The sequence below is a fragment of the Anopheles merus genome, chromosome 2R (genome assembly GCF_017562075.2).
Source record: "Anopheles merus strain MAF chromosome 2R, AmerM5.1, whole genome shotgun sequence".
Taxonomy (NCBI): Eukaryota; Metazoa; Arthropoda; class Insecta; order Diptera; family Culicidae; genus Anopheles; species Anopheles merus.
In genome coordinates, this window is record NC_054082.1 from 25,292,630 (window position 1) to 25,319,044 (window position 26,415).

Consider the following 26,415-nt stretch of genomic DNA (forward strand, 5'->3'; position numbering starts at 1 on the left):
GTTTCTGGAGATGGATATTGTGGAGATGATGTGTGGCATGAAAATCCGATCCGATCCTCTAGTACGAGCCAATTGTTGTTATTGCAAAAATAACATAAAAAAATACACTACGCAATGTTCAAAATCGAGTGCAGTTGATTCGCATTCGCATTGTTTTATTTCTTCCTAGATGCTAGAGATTGTTGCTTTCATTCGTACCCTTTGTGGTCAAACTTTTTTGGGGTGGCACATCTTCATCAAAATCTTTTCGAGTATTTTTGACTCACCGAATTCAAATGGCCCCGCTTGCCCTTGCCAAAGAAATCTGGCTGACTTTCGTAGATAGCAAAACTTACGGTCAAAAGTTTGAAATAGCAGAAGCAGAAAAGGGCAAACGCACAGCAAGCAGTTGAAGCAGGCGCAGGACAAGGAAGATGAGGTGAGTACAAATTTAGCTTGAAAGTTGAATTTTGCAGAAAGAAACCATACCACAAACCCAACTCATCGGTCGCCGTCGCTGTAGATTTAAATTAATCGTTACGAATCCCCCTACCCAAGGATTCAGCAAGGAACCCCGGCAGGGTCAACAGTATGGTGGAAGTTTTTCTGGGCAGTTTTATCTTGTTTCGGGAGCACAGAGCTTAAGCATAACTTTTGCGGCAACAACCGGTAGCAGCAACAGCAGTAGCAGCCGCCAGAAAGTTTTGGTGCGATGCCTCTGCGCTTTTGTTTTCCTTCTACTGGTGGAGTTCTATTCCGGGCAGTGGGAAGTGAGTGTAATGCGGTATCCACAACTTCCACCCCGCTTGCAGGTTGGTTTTAGAAAATTTGGCTTATTTTTATATTTATGTTGGGAAGCATATTTAAAAAAAAAAGCCAACACTAAGGAGTACAATTCACAAGAATAAAACCCCTCCATTAGAAGTTTTGCGGATTCGCTTTCGGGGAAACAAACAGCTTGGCTAAGCGGTTTTTGAGGGCCGAAATCAGCTGACATCACTAATGATGGGTGTTGCGGGTGGTTCGCAAGTACTTCAAAAGCAGATTGCGGAAAGAACAAAAAAGTTAAACACCGCTTCCACGAACAGCGAAACGCTCAACAAATGGAAGTTGCTGTTTTTTTCTTACTATTTTTATGGCCACCTGCCGAAGACGACGCAAACAAACCATCACCCAACCGAACGAACCGAAGCCCGATCCGGCGGGACAAACCAGCAGAGCAACAACGCGCGGCTGAACATGCTGGCACGAGCCACGCCACCGTCGCAGCATCCTCCAACGCGCGCATGAATTCATGTGCTCATGCACGGTTCATGCGAAGCCTCGGCGCAAAGCCCGAAGCTGTTCATCCCATCCGCTTCCATGGCAACCGACGTGCCGGTTGCAATCGCACTCTCCCGCTCTCTCCAACGGGCCCTTGCGCGCGCTTTCCCATCATCTCCCGCTTCCCAGTCAGTGGGGGTTGGCACTACAACAACAACAAAAAATCCGAAAGCTCGCCAGCACCCGACCGATCGACCGAGCGACCAGCTGGACCGCTTTGCCGGATGGACGTGAAATGCCAGTCTGTTGTTGCGCTCGGGCGTAGAAAGTGGTCTCCGGCTGCGCTTTATCATCACAAAACAGAACAGTGACCGTTGCCGTTGCTGTTCGGTGTGTTCGCCAGTGTTTTACCGAGGGTGGCCAAAACATAGCACCCGGTCCAAGGCGAAAAGTAAACGCAAAGGGTGGCCCAAGCCGTAACGGTGGCGTAATTTTCCAACTTTGTGTGTACGTGCATCGGTGTATGTTTTTAATTTGCTATAATATAATTAGTGTGTTAACATTTCGGTGAAAAACAAACAGCAAATGGAAAATGTTGCGAGAATTGGCAAACACAGTGCAGCGTTGTTCCGGGATGGGGTGATTGCAGATGGCGAAGATAAGAGGAAACTGGCCCAGCACGAGTGGCATCTCGTTTGATCGGTCGAGATTTTGCGCTAGACGTCGAATTAAATCCCTTTTTTAATTCTTTACTTTTTACCAATTTTTTGTTTGCTTTTTTTATGCACCACCAAGAGTCAAGTGTCGCCAAAGTTGTGTCGGTCGGACGGTCGGTTGGCGTCCGTGGCGTAAGCACTGCCCGCCCACTTGTGTGAGGCGTGAAAAAAAGAAAAAAAAAAGAAACGAAACTGGACATCAAACGAAAAAGTGCCTCAGACGGGAATCGTATGACCGATGGGATGGGGATGGACGTGTACTTTTTTTCTTTTAATTTGTTGGCCGTAATGTGTGATCTTTGGAGAGGATGGTTTTGTTTTTCTCTCTTTCTTTATTCTTCATGGTATTTCTTGGCACATTTTTTTTTCGGAGAGGCCTATTAAGTAGGTGTCGTGAGGGAGCAAACACAAATCGGTTGGATGTAGTGTGGTAGCATGTTGCGACAAAAACTGTCAGGACAGACAGGGCGGGTGTCAGCTCTAACCTCCAAGAAGACTCATGCTTGACTATTACGAAAAAAAAGGCTTGTAAGAGTTTAAAACAGTAAAAATATACGTTAGCTTTTGAAAGACTCGGTGCGGGTAACAGCCTTTGTTAACGATCATCAAGCCTCTTTCTTGGAAGTCAATCCTTTTGATGTGATCCTATTTGATAACCCGGATCAGCTATCACAAAATCTGTCGCCTTAGTTAAATCCGATGTTTTTCGAACGAAATTCACTGTCTGCGCGATTTACACAGTTAGAGCGTGGAATAATTAGAGCGTTTATTGTGGAGGGTGTAATCATACGCCCCATGTAGCATTTTCTCCTTCACATAGCACAAGAACGTAGTTGTCGAGGATACGCGTCAACCGTGATGCAGCGTGAGCATGCATACACACATTAGCGCCTGGTGCGGGTGAAAATGCGCAAGTGAATGAAAGTGTGATGCAGAGGCGAACATAGCAACAAAAAAAAAAGAAAAAAAAAACAAAACCACATCCCCCCGTCAAGACGCAACAACAAAATGCAACGGGGTGCGTTAACACACACACACACACACACACACACACACACACACACACCGATCCGCCGGGCAGTTTTGGCGAGAGCATCAACAAGTGAAAACGCATGCACGCGATACCCAACGATGACGATGATGATGATAGGTGATGCTGGAACAAATTGTTGTTTATCGAACGCGAGGCACAATCGACCGTGGCGAAAATCGCATGATTAACGTACTGAAGCGTGTGTGTGTGTGTGTGTGTGTGTGTGTGTGTGTGTGTTTGTCAAAGTGACTTGATTGAAAATGTGAAATAGGGAAATGTGAAACAAGGGTGTGTGTTTTTTTTAAATTTCAAGTCAAACTCAAGTCGATTCTCCTCTCCTTCTTCGCCAGGGAGTTATTAAAAAGACGTTTGCGTGTTTGGGGAGGAAATAGAAAAAAACGAAGATTACATTTGATAGGGGGTTGTTAAATATGTCAAATAATGACCAACAGTTGTGACAGCAATTAAGACAAAAATTTCCAATTGCGTCACCGATCATAGCAAGCCGGAATGTTGTGAAATGTCATTTCTTTTCTCCTTCTCTCAGGGTAACAACAACATAGATACGAGTGTGTGTGTGTGTGACTTATTCTGTGCGTGTGTGTGTGATTGTGCCCTGTAACCATCCTTGGAAGCGAGTGTTCCCGACAAACAGTCCTCCAAATGATTCCACATCGAACTGTACGGCTGCATCGATTGCAGCGAGCAGGAAGCGTTTGGAACGGCCAACGGTCGGTGACCAAGTTTGGTGGTGCAGTGCTGGCGGTGGTGCTACTGTGTGCCGCCACCGTGATCGGCAGGGCTGAGGGATACAATGCGTCCGCGGGCAGCAAGCCGGAAGACATGCCGAGCAGCGCAGAAGGCGAGCAACTGATGCCACAGGTAGGACGCAGCGCAGCGGTGGTCGTTGGGCAAGAGATGGGGAGAAGTAAAAAAACGAGTCATTTTATATGCTATTTTTCAATTAGGTAATATTTCAATTAGGTATAATTTCATTACGCAGAGATTAGGTAGATTTGTAATTTAAAAATACGTTGCGATTTTAAAACTTCAGAAAAATAAATCCCATCCATTAAACCCAGTACTGTTCAAGCCCACGCTGGAGCGGCAAAGTTCACCGCCATCGCCACCGGCAAAGGTTATGTTTAATGCACGAACGTAGAAGACACCGTCGATAGAGAGACAGGACAGCGAGAGGGGGTTGTGGATCGATTGAGCCATGAAAAATGTAGTGACCGAGTGGGTAGAGAACGGATACAAGCCAAGCAGAGTATCCCGTAGGAGTTATCGCTAGGGAGGAAAAAATAGGAAACAATCGCTCTAGAAATAGTTTGTGCGATCGGGCGGATCCTGGGGAGGCCAACGGATCGAATCCCGGCCAAAATAGTCATGGGCCTGGATTTAATTGGATGAGCAGGAGTATTGAATTTTTAATCACTTGCTCTACTTATTTGCGACCTAGCGCGACCGGCATTTGGGCCGCAGCACACGCCAATGTTGGTGTAAAGTTTCGCTGCTAAACAACTAACTAAATCATCTCATTCGCATTATTGTATTACTAGCAATTTCGCCTACATTACGGCGATGGCGCTTGATTAGTGGAGTGTAATGTAGCGAATACAAAGGGGCACAATGTTGCTACCATCCACGCCCACTGCTTTACGGTGAAAAGGATGAAAATACACACAAATTAATAATGCTCGTGTGTAATCTACTTCCCCGTGGAAGTGGTTCGTTCTCCCTAGCTTGAGGAGCTCCCTTGATAGTGAATACTAATTTGATCAACATCGTGTAGCTACACAGGTCCAGGCAACCCGAGAAGGGGTTCGGCCTAGCCCCGGTAGCCTAGCATACTACATCACCAACGCTAGAGCCTACTTCCCGGGTGGAGTATAAAGTTTCATCAACTTGCAACCGAACGATCGAGGGCAACGGAATAGTTTCCTTCGGGGCAAGCGTTACGAGCTTAGCCGGAACGGGGGAACAAATAAGAAATTCTCACAGTCCTGTCTTACGTTTTTCGCTGGAAACCGGTGTCGACTGATCTGTTACATAAAATAAAATACCTGCATCAAATTTTCACATAAATAAAAGCAAACCCGCCCTGCACGGTAGCAGCAAGCGGGCTTGGGCGACGATGGGTGGCCCGTGCCATATCGAGGGGTTTTCGTTGGAAAAAGCTGCAAAGATAAGATGCAAATTTAGCACAACTTGCCCATGCCGGCTTGCCTGGAAGAGGGTGGTAAGCATTTTCCCTTCCTACCCCCTCTAAGTATGTGCTGAAGTTCCCTTGCCGGCTGCAACTAACGGAAGTGTGCTGGGGTCGGGGCAGCAAAAGGGACATACAAGCATAAGCTAAAGCGATATTGATATGAATATTTTAATATCCCCCACCATCCTGATCCGCCGACCCAGGACATTGCCAGGAGCTTCATCGTCGGATGGGGAATTTCGCATAAAAACGCTCCCAGCAGCAGCAGCAGCAGCAGCAGCTCGAGATGTGGCGCGCGCTCGTACACGACACACGAGACAGCCTTGCGCGCCGTATCCTTCTTAACCCGGCTAACTCCTGGTGCCTGCCGCGAAAGAAGTGCTGCAAACAAGTGACTAAGCCTTCAACTCTCTGCTGCCATTGTCCCCGTCCCGCGTCCCCGCCGATTCCCTGGTGGCCAGGCATTTCCCGGAGTTCGTTCGTCCCGGTTGTGATACGCCAAGCAGTGGAGCGAAGTGATGATGATGATCAAATGAACGCCAGTGATTTGGAATATGTATGGCAGCGGGGTTGGGAGGGTTTGGAAGCGCATAGTATTTGCATTACGGGTTGTTGATTTTCTTGTCTCACTTGCTCGCTTGCTGCTGGTCCCTTGCCGCGCCCGCCAGAACAAAAAGAATGCCTCTGCTCCGATTTACAGCGCATTTCTCGGAGCGCTGAGCAAGCCCGTCCCTGCGGAGCGTTATACCCGAGTGCGAGCAGCAGCAGCAGAAGGTGGAATGCTTTGGGCTTTGGAATGTTTTGTTGTTGTGCTCGAGCAAGCAATAAATGGAAAGATAACGCATTGAAATTTCCATTTCCGAATGCCTTGCCTTCGGGACGATTTTTGGAAGGATATTTTAAACGCAAAAAAATGCTCCCACCGACACCACTACGCCACACTTCAAAAGCACACGGATCAGGTTGTGTCGAGGTGTAGCTGATTTTTCGGATGAGCGTTTTTTCTCCATTTTTTTTTGCCTCCCCCGACAGGCACGCTCGGTTTCCATTAAGGGACTGCCCCTAAGGATGGGGAGGAAACGGAAGAGATAATTGTAATTGTGTATGAAATGGGCTCTGATGCTGAAAGCTATGCAATAAATACAGTCCTGGTCCCTGGTTCCCATAACGATGGGAGTTCTTTTGCTGTGCAAGCAGGACGCATGATAAAGACAAATTCGTTTGTAAATTGAAAGATAATCTTAAGTGAATGTGTCCTATAATGCGTTGAGTGCTGAATAGTGTGCATACGATAAGATCTGCAATAGGATCTCATTATTCGGTGGTGAGATGGTGAGACTTCCCGATATCGGTAAGCCATCGTTCATAGAATGCTTGCGGCTTTGGGACATTATTATTCCTGACCGCCTACGTAGTCCGTAGCCAGTGTGTGGACCATTGCATTGGAATCAAATCATGCTTACTAGGCGCTAAGTGACTTACATCTATATGACTTTTTATAACCATGAAAACTCGTTCAACTTTAAGGCATTTGACTACAAACGGTTCCAAACACTTCGGGAACCGTGCAAAGAGATCCAAAATTCGTATTTTAAAACGTAAAGTTGTGTAGTAAGCTATCGTTTTACAAGAATTTGGACTCCGATTCAAGCATTAAATGAACAAAATGGTACGGAAGTAAAGTCCAAAGATGCAAAGATGTACCAAGATTCATGCAAAACTTGAGGTAACTTTCATCCACTTTCAAGACGACGGCAACTAATAGTGTCAATTATGATGATGATGTAGCGTGTTACATCTTACAGTCATTGACGCTAAATTTTGGCTCTAACACACCTTGTTTTTGTCTGTAAGGTACCCATTTTTGACAGCATGCCACAATTTTTGCCTCCAAGGCATCAATTTTCGACTGTAAGTCAATTGTTTCGTTTACAAAGTTTTAATTACTATCTGAAAGAGTGTGTTCTAAAAAAAATATTCAATTTAAGTCCATTAATTAATAATCCAAAGGATGTAATTTAAAATATTTAAATTGTTATGCCAATTTTAGAATGAAAAAATTGGCATGTATTTTCAGGTACAAACTATGGCTTGAGAATATGTTAAATTTTATTTGTTTTTTTTTTCACAAAAGAAGAAAACAATTAAATGATATAAATTTTGTAATGTATTTGCAGATTAAAATTACGATTGTCTCAAATCAGTTCAAATAGCTTATAAATGTATCATAATTCCTACAATGAGTCGAAAATGGTTGACTTACACCCAAAAGTAGGTGCGTTAGAGTCAAAAATAGGTGTCTTAGATTCATAATTGTATGCATACTGTCAAGCATTGATGCCTTAGAACCAAGATTTGGTGGCAACGACTGTATTAAACATATCTGGCCAAACTGCTACTCGGAACATCAATTTTAAATGTGATAGAAAAGAACAGCATTAATTGGTGGACTTTCCTTTCATAAAACCATCGGTTGGTAATCAAAAATTGATATCCCAACGCTACGTTATCAAAAACCAATATCGGTGGTCGTAGCTTTCTCGTTAGTTGGATAAAAAAATTGCATTACTCATAGCTTTCAACAGTGATCCTACGCCACCAGTGTATTATTCCACCCGCAACTCGCCTGCGGTGTTGTATGCAATATTAATCTCAGACGAGAATCTATTTTACTAGCTATGAATCCTAACTCGCAACGAAGCTACTAAAAACCAGTCGCAAACCGTTTTCAGCGCACCATGTATCGTCATACGCTCTTTCCCTTGTGTATCACTTGTTCGACACTTGAGATCATCGCCATCTCTTGATCACGTCAGTCGACACAGTGGCCCTTTCTTTTTTCTCTCTCTCTTTCTTTCTATTTTTTATTATTCATTTTCATGTTCACCGACACTGGGTGAGTTCCTTTTCCTTTCTCAACGTCTTTCCTGCTCGTGTTCACAACATGACATCCTTCATTTTACTCCTTCCTCCGGAGCAACAGACACACACACACACACACCGGGATGATGCATCAAACCAATTCTTCGATCGATCAAACTCTTTTGCTTTTCACTTATTTCACTCTTTTGTTTTTATGCTGCTGCACATACACCCTTTGTGTGTGTGGGCTGACACGTTCGCTTCTTTTCATGGGAGCCGGCGATGCATGCCGATGCCATTGCACATTCGTCTGGCATGCAACATGCGCCCGGCATGCATCATGCATCAAATTCCCCTGCCCGGGCGCAGCATCCTTTTTTCGCATGCTGTGGCGTCTTTGGGCCATGCCGATTTTCACCACTCCGCGGCTGATTTTCACCCAAAAGAAGGGAAAGATGGTGCAGCCAGAGTGGTGGTGGTGGTGCTGCTACTGCTGCTGCAGTTGCTCGTGTATTGGAAAGGCAGGAAAACTAGCCGATACCCTACTACGACATGGGGGGCGCGCTGGTGGATAGGAAGGAAAAGATTTCTCTTTTCTCCATCCACGGCGGAGGTATCGGCCACTGAGGCACGTACACGTTCGTACACAGATTTCCTACGCTTCAATGAACCGGTTCGAATGGTGGAATGCCCGACCACCCGCTGAACAACTGAGCCTGCCCAACCTCTCTGTCCACTTCATCAGACACCGTTTTCTGCTTTATGAAAATTAACGCCCGACCGGGGATGGAAATGGAAAAGAAAACTCTTCTTTTCGATCCACACACACACACGCACACACATGAGTGAGAGTCCTTCGGTACGGAAGAAAGGGTGGGCCGCTCGTTTGGGTGTTGTGTACCACCCTCTGCCTCCCTTTGCTGGTTGCGCGCGTTTTCCTCACTTGGGTTGCATCGCAAAAAGGTTTCGCACGGGGACGCGAGCCAGCAGCGTGCCGAACGGAGCGATGAAACAGAATTGATAAGCTTCTTACTTTCCATCTCGATGCATTCGCGTGCATCGAATGCGTACGTGCGTGTGTGTGTGTGTGTGTGTGTGTAGGGGTGCCTTTAGTGCATCGTTTCGGCATTGATCGATGGTATGGGCCGGTCTCTCGATACAGCTGCGGAAAACTGCATCGACGGTGTGGAGTGGTTGTGTTTTATTTTTCGTTTGGAGAAAATATTAATCATTTTCCGTCCACTCCATATGTAGCAAACGATCGTGTACGGGATTAGAAGTGGGGAGGGGGAAATGATTTTCCCCGTGATGTGAATTCCGAGAAAAGAACGCGGTTTCGGGGAAGGAAAACCGTGTTACGCCAAAACGTATTTCATTCGCATCAAATGCGTTTATGTGCAGTAAAAGCTTCGAGTTCGAATGATTAAACACCGGTTTGTAGTGATTGCTGGGCAGGATCAAAACGTTCGTTTGTGGGTAATGGAAGAAGCTGCACTACACGCTTCTTTCTCATTCAATTGATTGATCGAGGGAGAGAGAGAGAGATCCCCAATATCAAACATGTCATGGGCAAATTATTATTCACAACTGCTGGTCCAATATGGGATTGTCTGTTCAATTTTTAACCAAAAACCAGCACCCTTGCGGTAGCATAAATTAAACCACAATCAGCATCAGCCCACCGGGCATCGCTCCAACATCGTGTGCAGTCGAGCAAAATGCACGTGTCTGCTGTGCACCGCAATGCTGTCGAATAGTTTTATCGCGCAATGGCTGGGGGGATTTTCACACGGTATGTGTCAACATTAATCAGCACTCCCGAAACCGATCACTCCCCCCCCCCACTTTCATGCTGTTCTGCACCACCTTTTCACCCTTTATTTTCGAGAGCCAATATGTTGTTGTGTTTATAAAAGCGACCGTATAGGAGAAAAAAAAATATGTTTCCGTTTTCGTCCTAACAAACAGCAACAGACAGAACATGAAAACTGGTTGAAAAAAAAAAAGAAAGAACGATCCAAACACACTCCAACATATTGCGGGGAAAATGGGTAGAAAAAAACGGTTACAATATAACGAAAACGTTGTGACAAGTGGACAAACACCGATTCGCACGCCACACTACCGAAACGGCTCAATCAAATGGTGCTAGCGCTTTAGGGGTGCGGGAAGGGTGTACATACTACAGGTATAACAAAAAATGCTTAAAACAAATGACAATAAAACGTGGAAAATAAAAGACTAATGATGCATTCTGCCCGCCTGCCACGGACTAGCAAAACAATAGATAGTGCGCACAAACCGGTAGCGCTCGGCTCAAAAGTGCACGTGATACCGGTGCGGTAGAGAGAACAGTGTGTGCCAGCAACAACGTTTGCCAGCAGACATGGTTGTTGTGCGAGTGAGTTCCAATAACATTCAAGTAAATAGAATTCCAAAAACTGCAGTTTTTTTTTCAGGCTGTCTTTCATTTATTAAGATTGGTAATGCACTTTTTACTAACTGAAATAGTTCGATTTGTGTTGGGAACTTTAAATTTACGCTTAATTTAACCTTTCGATTAAGAACTTCCAAACATCGACAATTACAGGTCGAAATATCTAGATTATAACAATGAATGAATACACATGAATGAATTGAAACTGGGGAAAATATCTCCATAAAACCCATCGAAGCTATAATCTACAATTAAATCTTTCTGTTAGAAGCAACTCATTGGGCTAGCCCCGTGGTACAGATGTCAACTTGCACACAATAAGCTTTAACAGCATGCTCCTTATGGGTTCAAGCCTTTGGGTCACCATCATGACACTATTGAAACCACTATTGACTATCAACCCCTTGAACCCAAACTTCCCTTTTATACATGCTACATACAAGGTTTTTAGGGGTTCTCATACTTTCGAGACTCTTTCGTACTCGAAATGAATTTCATGTGATAGGAATTGGACTCTATAACACCCTTTTTGAACAATCCCAATAGGAATTTCCAATGAGTGTGTTCAAAAAGGGTGCTATAGAGTTCCCAATTCCCATTTACCATGAGAATGAGTAAAAAAAGGACCCACACTGTAGTTGCTACCGCCAAATAAATAAGTTCAACGCTCCTTAAACCAACGAAATTTAAGTATACACAACGACAATTGTTGCGTAGTAGTAGCAAGCCAGTCCAGCAAGCCAGCCTGTTCATTTTTGGCTTTTCGCTTTGACGCTACTAATCACTTGCCTGCCAACCCTTCCAATTTCACTAATCCTACTATGCATTAGAGACCCTGACGCACCCTGATCCTCTGATGCCTGCCAATATTGCCACCGCAATTAATACCCTTTTAAAATGGACGTCAAAATATCCTCCAGCAAAACCACCACCTGTTTGCCACTGTCACAAGTTTTGGATCCAATTATGGGTGGTGTGGTTGAGAAAATTGTTTTTCCAGTGCGCCCTCTCAACGTAGCGCGAGAGCAAGATTGGGCCAATTTTCCGGACACCACTGTACAGGACACGTGGTCGGGGAAAGATCGATGTTGTACGCCACGGAACACACAGGTACAAACAGGATCCGAGGGGGGGGGGGAGTGGTGAGCAGGATGAACTGCCGGAAGGAAAAAAAAGCAGAAAATTCTGCTGTAGTTACGAGAACACACACAGGCAAACATCAACATGACACGTGGTAGGAGGGCGCGCGTACGGCAACGCGGTTTGGCAAAGTTGCTGCGCGCACAGCACATCATGTTTGCACAGCTGCCAGGGAGACAACAGTAATAACTGTTAATCAAATTGTGTGTGTGTGTGTGTGTTCTAACGAGTGCAAAAACGTAATCTACGCCACTCGAAAGCGCAAAGCGTTCCGGTGTAGAAGGGCTTCCGCTGGCCATGATGCTTCATCAGTAGTAGTAGTAGTAGTAGTAAAAAACTGGCATCTCTCGTTGTTATGATGCCCCGTTGTTCCGATATATGAACCATTAAACTACATGCCCATACCCAGCCCCGGAAAGGAGATAGGGTTCTGTTTGTTTTTGGTTGTTCATCTCGATGTTTTTGCTGCTTCCTTTTCGTTGTGCCCATCAAACCAAAAACACAAAAGCTTATTCGTGAAAAACACGAGCGGCTTGGCAGGAATCAGGCGCCCCAGGAGTAGCTTCCGGTGGAGCATTTATTTTGATGATTATTGTGCTCGGGCCATGCCAAGCCAAAGGGCCGAACGTTTCGGTTAAAATTGTTACTGTTGGAAAACAACACAAACTGGCCCCGGGGCAAAACGAAGCCGATATTAACATGCACGCATGGGTGGGTGGGTTTGTTGGTAAAAATAAACCACAACCCATTCCTGCACGCGTGGCCGAGAGATCGAGGGTAAATAAAACCGCCACGAGAGATAAATGTAAGACCCACATTGCCCCGTCCGTGCCGATAAGCACGCAAAAGGATTGTGCCCGGAAAGGATAGGTTTTGGGGCTGTATAACGAGCTTTTTCGTTTTAATCCAATTTTCCTGCCCTTCCTTTTTTCTACCTTCGGACGGAGACGACGGGGGCCTGCACGCGTTCAGAAATCACTTCATTCGGCTGGATTAATAGCATTAAATTAAACGCGTATCTTTCGCGGTAGCACCACTTGTGGACCAACGCTGACAGGACACAGGGACTCATCAGGGCCGGTACTGTGTGGTTTTTTTTCTCGAGTGCCTTCATGCTCCGGTTCGTGAGTTTTCTCTCGCGCCGTGGCCCTTTTGCGGATGCCCGCGGTATTTCATAATCTAATTTTCACCAATTTGCGCCATCGACAGCGTCCTATGACCGGTGTCTCACCGTCGCAGGATGAAATTAATCTCAGCGTACCTGATTGGCACCAAGAGGCGTGTCTGTGTGCGACGATGCGACGATGTTCCGTTTAGTTTAGAAAGCCACGCCACACAGCATCCGTCGGGCAGCGGTCGTACGATCGGGTTGACTTTTGGCAGGGTGATTTGGGGGAAAGTCATCGTTTTCCAATTTGTTTATGGCTGTCAGCTATTATTGCTAGATCGGTAATCTGGTCCTTCCTTCGGCTGCGGCGCTGTTGTGATAGCTGGCCGGTATAGGTAAACTGTAATTGGAAATGAAAATATTAACATTCGCACTAGAAAGGGAGAGAGAGAGAGAGAAAGCATCGTGTGACATGTGACGGTTTAATTACGCGGCTGTTTAGCATCATAAATACTCCCCTTGAAGGAGGGCAAACATTTTGCCCACTGGCTGTTAAAGCTTTAATGTACGATTAATTAAGGCAAATGGTTGCATTTCTAGTGAACAAAAAACACCCATCGATAATGGATGGGACGGTAAAAACTATTTGTTAGTTGCATGCATACACACGGTACGCCATTGCCACACCGTACCGCACAATCAAACCTCATTAACTACACCTCTAACAATCCGCACGAGGTGTAGTGTCAATTGTGTGGGTTTCTGCTTAATCTGCTCCGAAAACTAAATGTTTGAATAAAGTCCATCCTTCCCCATCTCTCCGTCGGCACACATCTCGGTGCACCACATTTCAATCTATCCGGTCATCCGGTATGGCCATTTTACCGTTTCGGCGGTTCCATGAAAATTGTCTCTCTGCGCTTGTTCGTTGTGGTGGTTCGTTTTTTGTTTTTGGTTTTTGTGTGCTCCATTCTGGTTGAACAATTGCAATAAAACCACACGCGAATCCGATTCTCCCAAATCCACCCTTTCATCCCCCCCCCCCCAAGTCGAATGCACCAGTGAACGAAACTGGTGACCGCACAAACCGGTCACGGTGTGGGTGTCACTACGGAGCGGCAAATTTGCATGTGCGTTTTGGAGGTTTTGATGGATTTTCGACCTTGCGAACCTTAACCACCGACAATCCGAAACGGTGTGAACCTATTGTCTCTGTAGCGCCTACACAGGACGAAAGGAACGGAAGGAACTAGTGTGTGGCACAAGCGCTGACCTAACCGAACCCCATCCGTACTGGAGAGCATGCATAAATCAGCGGCAATAAATCGATTTATGCTTTTTGCAACGATGTTGCTGGGGATGTACGGTACACCCGTTAACCACCGGGACAGCATGAAGCGGGCGGCCTTGCCAGATGGTGTACAGGCGCAGGTTTGGTGGCTACATGGTGAAAAACTGCAATAAGAGTGTGTGTTAATGGCTGGGTAAAGGAAGGTGTGGTGGTCAGGATTATAGATGCTGGCCAATGGACAAATGGACCAAATCGCTTTGAACATTGTTTAGATGGGGGGAGAAGTACGATGGGGAGCGGCTTTATGGCTGGTACTCGCAACAATCGTATCATATTTCGGAAATGCATTGCAACGCAACCGATTCACATTTCAGTGATGCTTGCTTATGCGATTTTGGTGCATAAAGAGAGTATTATCGAGAGCGACTATTGAAAAGAGATTTGCTATGAACTAATTATAGTTGTTATGTGATTGATTTCAGTATTTTACCATGAATTAGCCTGATTCATTCATATTGTTAAAGATATTGCACTAGGATATTCTTTTTTTCATCTTACTTATCTAGTTTAAGCCGGCGATATCTTCTTTCGTCACGGAATAATTCTACGATTATTGTCTATCAAGAATAATGTATGATTTTTTTTAATTTAACTATAACGTTAGTTTCACATTCGTTACACGATTTATAAGCAAAGTATGCTTCCGTGGGAGACGAGAAAAACATACAATAGAACATGTAGTAAGCGTATACAATTATACAAAACGAAACGTAGTATGACTTTTATGTGATACGAAAAACAAAAAAAAACGCTACAAAGCGACTAAATCCAATCAGTGGTTGTGCATAGCTAATCCTAATTTAAGTTAACCATAACAAGAGGAAAGTTTTGATAGGTTTTTTTACGAATTTTAAATGCAAAAGGTTTAAGCAAAATAATACTATTTCATGTTCAATGTTTGCTGCACCGCGAACTAGAAGATACGCTCGTTGCTACAAAAGCTTTATTCGTATGGTATTGCAAAAACCAAAAGACAGCGGTCATGTTGCCGTGAAGCAACTATTTGGTGGTGGTTGATTAGAAGTGCGCAACCGTCGCTTCCGATCCGATTGAAAATGGGTTTGTCAGCGATAACAAGTTCTCGGTATTAGAAAATAGTATTTCAAAGAACCCGATTCAATCAGAACGGGTGCCCACAACATGGTTGCTTTGCATGTACAGCTTACACCTCGCGAAGGGTGCACCAGCTGCGCAGTATCTGCTTCTCCCCGAGCCGATACTCGATCAGCAGCCGGCGGATGTGATGCCGGTTGGTTTTCAGCAACGCTTCGTCCTGCTCGATCGTGGTAGGATAGCGGAGCAGCATGATCTTCATCACCGTCGCCAACCATCGCTCGGTACGGGCGCACAGTTCCGCGGGCAGTAGCGCCTGGTACGTGCGCAGCGCTTGCCGTTGCGTCTCCTCCATTGCGGTATATTCGTCCAGCTCCTTAGCGGTCATGGAGGAAACGCGGGCCAGCGAGATTAGTTCCTGGGATATCGGTGTAGTTGCAGCGGCAGCTGGTTCCCGCGCTGGTCCAAAACTAAACGTTCCCGTCGTCGGCATACCGAGCAGCTCGAGCAGGTGTGCCCGCTCCTTGTACAGGGGAATCGCGGGCACCAGGGTAAAGCGCTTCTGTACGTTCGCGTGCGGATTACGGGGGCAGACAAAGCTGAAACAGGGAAGATATGCCAGTGAGCAGTGTTGTGATTTTATTATGATGGAAAGTGTGAACAAATAAAACATCTGCATGCTTGCTGCTGCTGCAACTTACCCATTGTGTACGAGAAATTCCGCGTCCGTTCTCGTGCCGTAAACGATGAAAATTGGCACGCTGGCGGTGTCGCTTACTTCCCGGGTCAGGCTACACTCCAGCTGCTCATTGGTGGCGTTGTAACAGGTTTCGGCCACGCATCGAGTCTCGTTCGAGGTGTCGGGAAATGCGTGGTTTGCCATATCCCAGAGCGGGATCAGTGCCAGCGTGTGGTCCATCCCGTCGAACTCGGCCAGATTGACCGGTACTTTGTTCTGTCGTGTCATAACCGTCGAGACAGCCCAGCTGCGTGGGATAAGCAAGGAAAAGAGGAGCAATCTGATTTAGTAAATTTCTACGTCTATTGTGCTGGTTACAGAGGGGGAGAGAGATGTTTAATTGCTAAATATTATCGTTAGAGCATATTAAACGCTGCCGTTTGCTGATGCCCAACAGTCCGCAAACAGACCTAATAAAATGGGATTCATGTTACCAGTAACATAGTCACTAACGAGAAGGTAACATCGATCCAATGCAAACCAAATACACATACACACACAACATAAATTTTGTTTGGCAAATACCGAACCTAAGCTAGCAAAGACAGCCCTCGATAGTCGAGGGAATAGATCATATATCGATCGTTTCGGAACAAAAGCAAACCTGCCCGTACTGCAAACTTTCACACCGGATCGAAAGCCATCGCCAGGATTGTGGGTATTGCTACTTGCAATAAAGTCAATTTTCCCTTAATTCCGTTGCTTGCTTGTGCTATGCCAGGCTCCAGGCTCCGCTTGCCGATCGTCGTGGTGGCAACATTCCCTATATAAGTGGACGACGATATGCAACAGGGCATATTCGGTCCGGAAATAAACCTCTGGTCCATGCTGCAAGCTGTTTGCCAGGCAATTTATATCCGATTGGGCTTCCAAGCAAGCGGCAACTGTGAGCTGGCGGTGAGACGGAAGACGGTACGTCGGTGCATAGCTACGAGAGCACGTAAAACGGAGTAGAATAATGTCCGGGAATGGATGCCGGGATGGACTGGACCGACCATAAGCTACCGAGAGCGAGAGCGAGGAAAGAGAGTTAAATCAATTCTACTGTGATATCAGCATTGCAAAGGCATAAATTCGAGGCCACCAGTGCAAAGGATCGGGGCAAACTTCTTGGAAATCCCCTGGCCCTAGCGTGCTCGAGAAGCTGGCAAACGGTTGTACGAATCTTGCCTAACAGTGTCGAGAGTGCCTCCGGGAAATCGATTGCCAGCTATTAAGCTTGTTTGGGCAAAGTGCTGAGCGTTTCACCGCAAATCACAGCCCGGTATTTGCGAGAAGAATGTTAAGCCGTTAAAAGTATTTCAATCAATCTCATGCTAATTCGTACTAATCTTGAGACAGCCTGCGGCAAAGGGGTGGAAGGAGACAGCTGGAGTTCTTTTTGTGTGCATTATTACAAGACTGCCGAAACAATGGGGAGGAACACAATCCTTGCACAGCCAGCAAACGGGGTAAGGCATATATGATGAAATGCAAATATGTTCCTTCCAACTTTCGCCAAAAATTTACCATTCACCGTAACAATGTAGCGGACCCAAACAAATACAGCAGCCCACCTTCTGCACACATATCCTTAAGGCTTTGGAGCTTATTTCCTAAACAAAACAAAGCAACAACAACAAAAAATAAGCATCAACAAACTCATCCTTATGGGGAAAGGTATGGGAAATAGCAAGAAAAAAGGAGGCACCATTTTTCCCCACACAAACCCTTTCCGAAACCCCCCCCCCCCCTCGGCCGAGCCTTGCCCCTATCGTCACTGCGTAAAAACTCGCCCATCTGTGTGCGGCATTCAAATCAAACGGAAAATGTCAGCCTCACTGTTTTTCTCCCTTTTCCAGCGCGTGTGTTTGTGTGATGATGTCTTGCTTAGGATCCTTTGGTTTGGAAAGAATGCCTCCCAGGATACATCCCCGGTAGTTGGAAAGATATCCGATGTCCTTCCTGTGGTGTCTTCATCCGTCATCCAAACACGATGACACATCTGAACACGATGACGATGATGAGGATGATGACGGTGAGACATTGCCACTAAACCTCTGCCGCCGCTGCTGCTGCTTTCCGATCTACCACCGTTGGTATTGAATGGAAGAATGTCCTTCTTTGGTCCTGTGTGTGCGTGGCTGCGTGAAAGGACTTTGCTTCGGACAGGCAGAAGTGATGCAAATCGGATCGGAGATCGGAGCAGTACCGAGTTTTGCCCCAAAACGCATGACTGCACTTTATGAGGGTTGTCCGATTTATGAGACGTGGTTCGGGTATCCTTAGTGATGGTAGGATTTTCATCAGTCCTATCATTCTCCCCCCCCCCCCCCCCCCCCCCCTCCCCTCCTAGTCCTATATTCAGTTCGGACTCTAATGAAAACCCCGGCAAACACAGCTGTTACCGACCGTACCGGGCCATCGAAGTTCAACTAGGCGATGGATACGAGAATTTAATAACTCAAAGTTTTGCCGTCCCATCTACTGGACGGGTTCCCGCCGCCTGCAAACAGCACACAACATATCAATATCGAAATGTGACGACAAACTGTTGTGTGTGTGTGTGCCATTTATTTTGCAAAAAGTGGCTGTAACATTTGTGTTCCCATCATTTAAAAATAATATCATTTATTGGCCAACAGTGGGCACAGCGCAAAAAGCGCAACCCATGCGACAGGGGGCTTGTTGGGGTTTGTTTGCAGTGGAGTGGATGCATAAATGAAATGTCCTCCCGGTCCCGGTAAAGCAGAAGCAGTTAGGTAAACAACAGAAATAGGGCCAGATTTACACCCCGGCCGGGTAGAGCAAGCCAGGATTTAGCCAGAGTTGAGAGCCGCTTCCGACTCGTTTCTGGTGCAAGAAAAATGTGCTTAATTTCGAACAATAGAGAACCGGGTTTGACCATACTGACCATATGGCTTTTCTGCCGCATTATCACAGACAATGTTGTGCCCACTGTGTCACCTTTACTTTATGATTAGTTTTGTGATGCGTTATGGCCACCCGTTGTGTTGTAATTGCTTTTCCATGTTTTCGTATCACTCAACCCAGCAGAGCATGGCAGCTCGGGCTTGCCGCCGGAGACGGGGGCATTAGGTTGGAGGAGTTGGTAGGGCACAACAAAACAACACACTACAAATAGACAGTGTTTCAAGCTAGTTTTAGAATTCCCAGGAACTAAGGAGAATTCGGACTTGCAAGTGGACAGATGTGGGTCGTGGGGGAGCTCACTGGAAGCTAGCCTAGCAGATGAGAACCGCGTCCTGATTTATCTGTTTGTGTTTACGCGTGTGTGTGCGTATGTGGATTTGCAGGACGGTACGTTTTTCGTATTATTCAAGGTAAATGAGCTTGATTAATCCACCCAAAAATACCAACCACCGAGCTCAGTGTCCATGGTATAATGGTTCAACATATACATATATTGGATGCTCTAGAAAACTTTCCAATCGTGAACTTGGAATGGAAAATGGCTTTTGCTTTTGAGACATCCGAGCGCATCGGGTCGATGCTGGCGTGCGTTGTCATGGAACGGTGTCCGATTTTCGGGCCGTCTGACCTTTCGGAGGTGGAGTTAGGTCCACTTTGTAATAGAACGGGAAGCTTAACTGACGTATTGCGCTATTGGAAAGGAAAGGTTAAATGTCCATTGCGAGTTCACCCGAAACGTTCAGTCTGCAGGTTCATTATTGAATGCCAGAATTTGATATTACGGCATAACATTTCATTAAAGAATCGTTTCGTTTGGGATACAGCAGCTACCAACTGCGGCGAGTACTTAGCAGGTAGCTAGAAGCATTGAAGCCCTGAGCCCTGCTGCATTGTGCGCTTACCCATTTAATTGGCTATTAGTATCATCGCACTAGACATGCATGTTCACATGTGAGATGACGTGAAATGCTGTTCGAACGGCTTTCCCGATGTGTTAATAATAATGTTTCTCAACCCTCCTCTCCTGCCAGGCACTCTCGCTAACGACACTGCTCTCGGAGGATCCAACGGCGGCAGCGCTGCAGCACCAGCCCGGCCAAACCGATGCATCCCTGCAGCCCCTGGCCGAGCACGGCCCGTCGGCACCATCCAGCTCACCGCCCGACGGACGACGGCGACGTCGGCTGGGCAGAAAGCGCAAACGTCGCCCACTGCAGGACGACTACTGGCCGCCGGCCGCACCGGAAGATAACGATACCGAATCGAACGTGTTTTCCTCCCCGACGGCAGCGGCGGCCGGGACGCGCGGATCCGAACGGAAGCGTCTGCCAGCACGGTGGGAAGAGGCGGGACAGCAGCAGAAGGTGCCACCGTCCTCCTTTCGGCAGGGTGTTCGCACGAATGGCAACTGGAATCATCACCAGCAGCAGCAGCAGCGCGCCGGCGACTGGATGCACAATCCCTACACGGATGCGGTAAATGTGGAGCAACCGGCGGCGGCGATGGCGGCGATACCTGCAAGACGACTCCCCGGGGGACAATCGACAGCGGCGGCATCGGCCGGCGGGAATTTGCCACCTATGGATGCGAATAGGTCTCGGCGAATTGCCGGCGGCCGGCCGACCGAGCAGCCACCGACCAATGGGAAAGCGTACCGGAAACCCTACTCGCAGGCCCGGCGCACCGAGGAGGAACACGGCGATGGTGGTGGTTCAGGCGAGACGGCCGGCAAGCTTCCTGCGTCGGCGGCCGATCTGAAGGCCCTGCTGAAGCAGTCGGACGGGCTCAGTCTGAGCGAAATACTGCAGCAGCGCAACATTTCCCTGCAGGATCTTATCAAGGGCAAGCAGATGGCACTGGCCGCCCTGACCCAGAGCCCGCTGGAGGCGACCACAACGACGATGCCGTCGACGGCGGGCGAAACCGACCCGGCGTCGACCCTCTCGCCGACACTTTCGAGCGTACGGTTTCGCGTGTACGACGATGATGGCGTTACCGGGCGACCGTCGCAGCCGGGCGGCGAAACCACCACCGGCGCGATAATGACGAGCCCAACGACGAGTACGGTGTTACCAGCACCGGCTAGCGATATGCTAACGACGTCCGGCTTCAATGGTCATCCGCTGGAGGACGACGAATCGAGCAATGCGGTTGGCGATGATAACAACGGCCAGAACGGTGGTGGTGGTGTGGGCAACATTTTCCCAACGGTGGAAATCAAACAGCTCGCCCTCAACCCGGTCCTGCCCGTGCACAAGGAGGAGCAGCAGCGCGTGCGACCGATAAAGGGTGTCGCCTCGCGGATACGGCCCGACCTGAGCAACACGCACATCCGCACCGAACCGGGGCTATCCACACCATCGACGAGCGGGCTCACGAGCCCATCGCTGCTGCTGCTAACACCGACCACCCGGGAAAAGTGGACACCGTCGGCCGCCCTCGTCGGGCAGCGGGCCAAGCAGCAAACGATCGGCAGCAAGCAGCGGCACCACGGTTACGGCACCACCCTACCGGCCAGCTTTAGCTCGTCCGGTTCGGCTGACCGGCTGACCGTGACGACGGTCGAGCCACCGACGGCGAAGAAGCTCGTTGCGCCCAAACTGAGCTCCATCGAGGCCACCTCCATCCTGCCGGAAGCGGAAGCAATGGTGGAGCTGTCGCCCGATCGGCCCCTTCAGCAGCATTTGCTCCGCGTACCGAAACTGAAGCCCCGGATCGCCATCAAACCGAAGCTTACGAACGTGGTACCGCCGACGCTGCCCGCCGAGCCGAACGGGGGAACGTTGGTGTCATCGCCGTCATCACCACCACCCGACAAGCGGCCACCGTCGACGAAAGATCCACTCGACCTGTCCGACGTCGAGCTGGAAGATGACAGTACTGGGGACCGAGGGACAGTGGCTACAACTGACCCGCCGACCGGCAAACGGCAACCGCCAACCCGCCAGCACCGGCTGCACGACGACCTGGAGGACGAAGGGGAAGAAGAGCCGCGGCTGAACATCATTGAGAAATTCACCTCGTTTGCTGATTCGTCCGCCGGTGTGCGGCCGCACGCCGCAGCGCAGGACGAGCGCGACTCCGAGCAGGAGGCGGCGGTGGCCGATTTGATCGGCCGCATTAGCGAGCACACGCAGCGCTCGTTCACCGACAGCCTGGAGGAGCTGTACCGCGACGTGACGGAGAGCAATCCGTCCCTGTTTAACGACCTCTCGCCGATCACCAGCGCGGACGAGCGGCGCGAGCTGCTCGAGCTGATGGAGGACCGGCGGATCGGGTCGCGGCTAGCGAAGGTGCTGTCCCAGCGCAACATGACGCTCGACCAGCTGCTCGAGCACCGGCGCCGCGGTTCCAGCCAGCTCCATCTGGCGGAGATTGCGAACGGCAAGGTGAAGCCGATCGACGACAAGATCGACATCGTGACGGCGTTCGAGCACTTTCCGCGCTTCAACATTGGCAATCTGCGCAGCATCCGGCCCGACGACATCAAGCACGATTCGCAGGGCTTCAGCTACTTCACCTCCATCATAAACATCCGCCCGTCGGACGAGGGCTACAGCAAGGAGGGACGGGCACTGCAGCAGGACCGGCACCGGTCGCGGGCCGCCGGCAGCAACCACCAGCACCACCATCGCAGTGAGTCGCATTTTTTAGTGAAGGGCGGATCGAAGGATAGGCTGCTCGTGCCTTCGAGAATGTCCGCCGCAATGGAACACGCGCACGGCAGCAATGGTGAGCAGCAGCGTGGGGATGCCGGCACCGGGGACGACCGGATGGATGTGGACGGCGATCTGCTCGATCTGGAGCTGTCCGGGCACGGGTTTCAGCACCACCGGGGCTCGGTAACGATCGAAAGACCGTCGATGCCGGTCGGCGTCCGGTCGGCGATCGTGGCCAGCTCGGCCATCGTGGGCGTCTCGCTGCTGATCTTTGTGGCCATCTTTGTGGCGTGTCGGGTGCGGCAGCGCCGGCGCCAGAAGCTCAACTACACGGAACACTTTCACATGGCCAAGGGTCGGCTGCCGATACTGCATGGCGGTGTGGAACAAGAGCAGCAGCAGCAGCAGCAGGCCCGCAACAGCTGCACACCGGCCGGTTCGGGCCGGTCGAGCAGTTTGGGCGAGCAGCAGGTCGTCTACACGACACATCGTGCCCTGGCGGAACGATCCGGCGCCACCGGTGGGGCTGGCACAACGTCCACAGCGGCAGCGGCGGGCCGGCAGCGCACCATGATGGATCCGAACTCGGTCGAGATACAGGACTACCTGTGGGACCGGAAGCCGTTCCAGTAGAGACGGGGCATTTACGCTGTAAATGTGGAATGTAGACGGTTGTGATAGCAGATGCTCTTTTTATCTGTTTGTGTAGGTGAGTGTGGCAATAGTGATTGGATTGCTATCGTAAAGTTGTGCAGCGGAAAGGAACTATTGGGAAGATTTCTTCCCAAAAAAAAAAAACCGACAGCACTCCGTTTTGGATGTGTTTGTAATTAAGCCAACTTTCGCTGCCATCTTTTCAACTGCACAGCATCGACCCGAAGCATTGATTTCTATGGCAACAGTAGCAACACAATCCGCACTGGTGTGGATAGTAGTGTGCATTTTGCATTGGTGGGCAAAGTTTAGGCAAACTTTCGTTTTCCCCATAACCGCCACAAGGATTGTGGTGCTAATTTCGTGCTAAAACTTTGAAGCTCTGAAAGGGTGCAATTTAATTACACAAACCCCTATCGCTCGCCTGCTCACTCGGCACGACCACGAGACGTAAAAGTTGCACTAACGCAGCGCGTACCCATTTTCTTATCTTTCCTTTCAGATTGGTCTTATCACACCGAATGAAACAAAAAAACACACAAAAAAGAAGGACAGCACCGAAACCGTATCGAACTCTTATTGGGGCGTACGAGAAGTAAGGATGCATTCCGGCGTGCTGTATAATGGGAAGACGTTCAGTTACTGAGTTTCATGCTGTCCACTAAAAGTTGATGCCCTCGTGCCCGAAACGGTACGGACGGTCATCCAGTCCATGCAGCCGTGGGGTTTGCAGCAGCAGCATCAACCGCAGATTGGCGACATCTCGGGCACACGATTGTCCATGCGACATGCGACTAAACTTCCCAGGAATTGGTTTGTTAGATATGGTTACGAGCAAAAGGACCAACAAGGTCGGTTGTGGCCGTTCGTTGCGCGTAGAAAGGAGCAGAGCAGAAACGAACAACTGTAGACCAGAGTTTCCAGAGTGATGTATTAAAGAGACAAACATAATTATCTACACAGTAGACTAGTAACGTGCGTACGTTGTTAAGACGATTAGGGAGGAGATGGAGCGGGAACGAAATCTTGTAAGATAGACAAAACCAATGTGCAATATTATGTTCGAAAGGAAGAATAATACATTAATTTAGAGCAGCGATAGTGTAAAAACGACCCGCAAAACGACACCCGTCGGCGGTAGCGGACGTTTGTAGCCCGGTAGGGAAATAATTTATAGATTAAAACAACGATCCCGTATGTCCGTTTCTTTTAAGGATAGGTTGGGATGGTAGAATAGGAGTTCGAGTTGCCCGACGCCCGCCTGATTGAGCACCAAGGGGGAACACTAAGGGGGGGTGGGTTTAGCAATCCGACTTAGCGTCGATGGTGAAACCAATCCGAAACTCTCTTAAATTACAATAAATCTAATTCAAAGGTAGTGGTGGCATCGTCCTCTTTTCCCTTTGTTTCCCAAACTCACCGGAACACATCGTACGTGAAGCAGTCCCGCAGCTCGTCCACCTTCTCCTGCACAAACCTCCGGATGAACCCGTACTGGCGGGCGATGTGCTTGCACAGCTTCAGGGCCGGCAGAAACGCGTCCGTCTCGGCCAGCTCGGCCATGTCCTCGGTCGTGTAGTAGAGCGGTGTCGTGTACCGGTCGGGCAGCAGGTCCAGGTACGGCTTCCAGTCGCTTTTCGCCCGGAACCGCTCCATAATGAGGGCGAGCGCGAGCATAATGTTGCCCTGCTCGCTCATCATCGCGCCCGGCATCAGCTCGAGCAGCTTCCGGTAGCGCGGCTCGTTGGTGACGTAGAAAAACATGCTCCTCGGTACGGTGATAATGCATTCGCCGGCCGGAATTGGCCCACAAGACTCGAGCCCAAGGCCCCCGTACTCGGCGTGTTCGGCGACGCGCACATTGTCCACCTGGCAGCCCCGCTCGACCACCCACCGCATAAAGTGGGCGACCGTTTCCATCCGCGGCCGTCCGTTGGTGGTGCGGAGCTTGGGCTCGACGCGCCGAATGCGGTCCAGCACGCCGGCCATGTCGCGGTGCTGGGCCAGCAGCTCGTCGGCACCGTTCGCCTCCCGGAACCCGTGCTGCATCAGCTCCTCTACCAGCCCGTTCAGCTCTTTCACCTTACCCTTCGAGAGGGCTTTGGCTGGGGCGTTCATATTGAGGCGCGGATGGGGGTGGCGTGGTGGTGCTGATCCGACTGCGTTGTCACGTGCCGCGCGGCCCGTTCTTCTACCCCGTCGTTATATTGCTTGTCACGGTGATTTATGTATTTTTGAAAGTTTTGTCGCCAACCCCCCTTCCGTGTTTTGTTCGTGTTCTGGGGGTCTCCGTCGTCTTCAGGGGGATATTTATCACCTACGCACGCACGCACGCTCGAATCCACATCAAGGAGTGGGGGGGCCTGTGGGAGTTAATTTTTCTATGCTCCTTTGATGAGATGTCCCAAGCCAAGCGAACCTTCTCCGCACGCTAGTTTGGTGTGTGACGGGTTCGCCCCGTACTTAAAATAGATTCCGAAAAAATGGGTCGTGCGCCGTAGATTGACTTGCTTGCTCGCTGAGGCGGAACGCGATGATCTACTAGTGAACCACCCGTACGGGCGGAACGTGTGTATGTCCGAGGTCGAATTTGCAACACTCCGCTTCCTTCCCAGCTGTTGTTGCTGCTGCTGCACCAAATTCCTTACGATCTTGTCCCCGGCACGCCGGCAGCCGAAAGCCACACACTTGACAATATCGTAATTTTCCGATCAAAACACACACACACGCGCGCGCGCACGCCAAATAAATGATCTTTGCCGGTTGGCCGATGCACGATCGGGGTTGAGCCGACTGTACCAAGCGTGCAAGCAAAAATTGCCCACTCGCCTCTTGCTGCTCACCCCGAGCGGTCGGGGGTCCGGTGGCGAAGTATTTGGACTATTCGAAAAACTACTCAAACATGCCCATCAGCGCTGACAGGGACCGGTACGTAAACAACACGTAAATTACCCACGGCTACACCACACCGGAATACCACACAAATCACCGTCGTACTTATCGTACCCGTACCGGCGGCCACTGCTGCTCTCTGTGATCACGGCTTTCTTGCACAAATCAGTACACAATCACGTACACACACCCACTTTCCGACACTTTTGGGAGGGTGGGTCCACTTTATCCGCCTTTCCGCTCACAACACGATTCGGAACAGAAAAACTGAGTTAAATTGCATAAATAGGCATCGAAAATGCAGCGAGCCGACGAGCTACGCGGTGACGTGCATGCGTGCTGAAATGTTGTTTCTTTGCACTGTCTTGCAGGGATCGTCGCCGGTGTGTGAGAAAATGTAACAC

General features: G+C 49.0%; 2 protein-coding genes and 1 long non-coding RNA gene across 7 annotated transcripts; 2 read left to right on the top strand and 1 right to left on the bottom strand.

The window, feature by feature from the left end:
• The first annotated feature begins 1,429 nt into the window (after positions 1-1,429).
• Positions 1,430-24,502, top strand: LOC121588656. Of its 5 annotated transcripts, none has more exons than XM_041906846.1 (4): positions 1,430-1,763; positions 3,539-3,873; positions 19,838-23,174; positions 23,622-24,501. In XM_041906846.1, the coding sequence occupies exons 2-3, from the start codon at positions 3,655-3,657 to the stop codon at positions 23,096-23,098; spliced, it is 3,480 nt and encodes a 1,159-aa protein (XP_041762780.1). In that variant the 5' UTR covers positions 1,430-1,763; positions 3,539-3,654; the 3' UTR covers positions 23,099-23,174; positions 23,622-24,501. The 5 variants fall into 5 exon arrangements, with proteins under 5 accessions (XP_041762780.1, XP_041762779.1, XP_041762781.1 ...); XM_041906845.1 differs by having other exon boundaries at positions 1,430-1,749; XM_041906847.1 differs by having other exon boundaries at positions 1,430-1,745.
• LOC121588658 lies at positions 5,202-6,059 on the top strand. Its single transcript, XR_006004201.1, has 2 exons — positions 5,202-5,233; positions 5,407-6,059. It is a non-coding gene; the product is annotated as an uncharacterized LOC121588658 (long non-coding RNA).
• LOC121588657 (actin-histidine N-methyltransferase) lies at positions 14,660-26,355 on the bottom strand. Its single transcript, XM_041906850.1, has 3 exons — positions 24,540-26,355; positions 15,856-16,140; positions 14,660-15,753 (listed from the first exon to the last, which is right to left on the bottom strand). Exons 1-3 carry the CDS (start codon positions 25,235-25,237, stop codon positions 15,264-15,266), a joined length of 1,473 nt encoding a protein of 490 aa, XP_041762784.1. The 5' UTR covers positions 25,238-26,355; the 3' UTR covers positions 14,660-15,263.
• Positions 26,356-26,415: the final 60 nt, after the last annotated feature.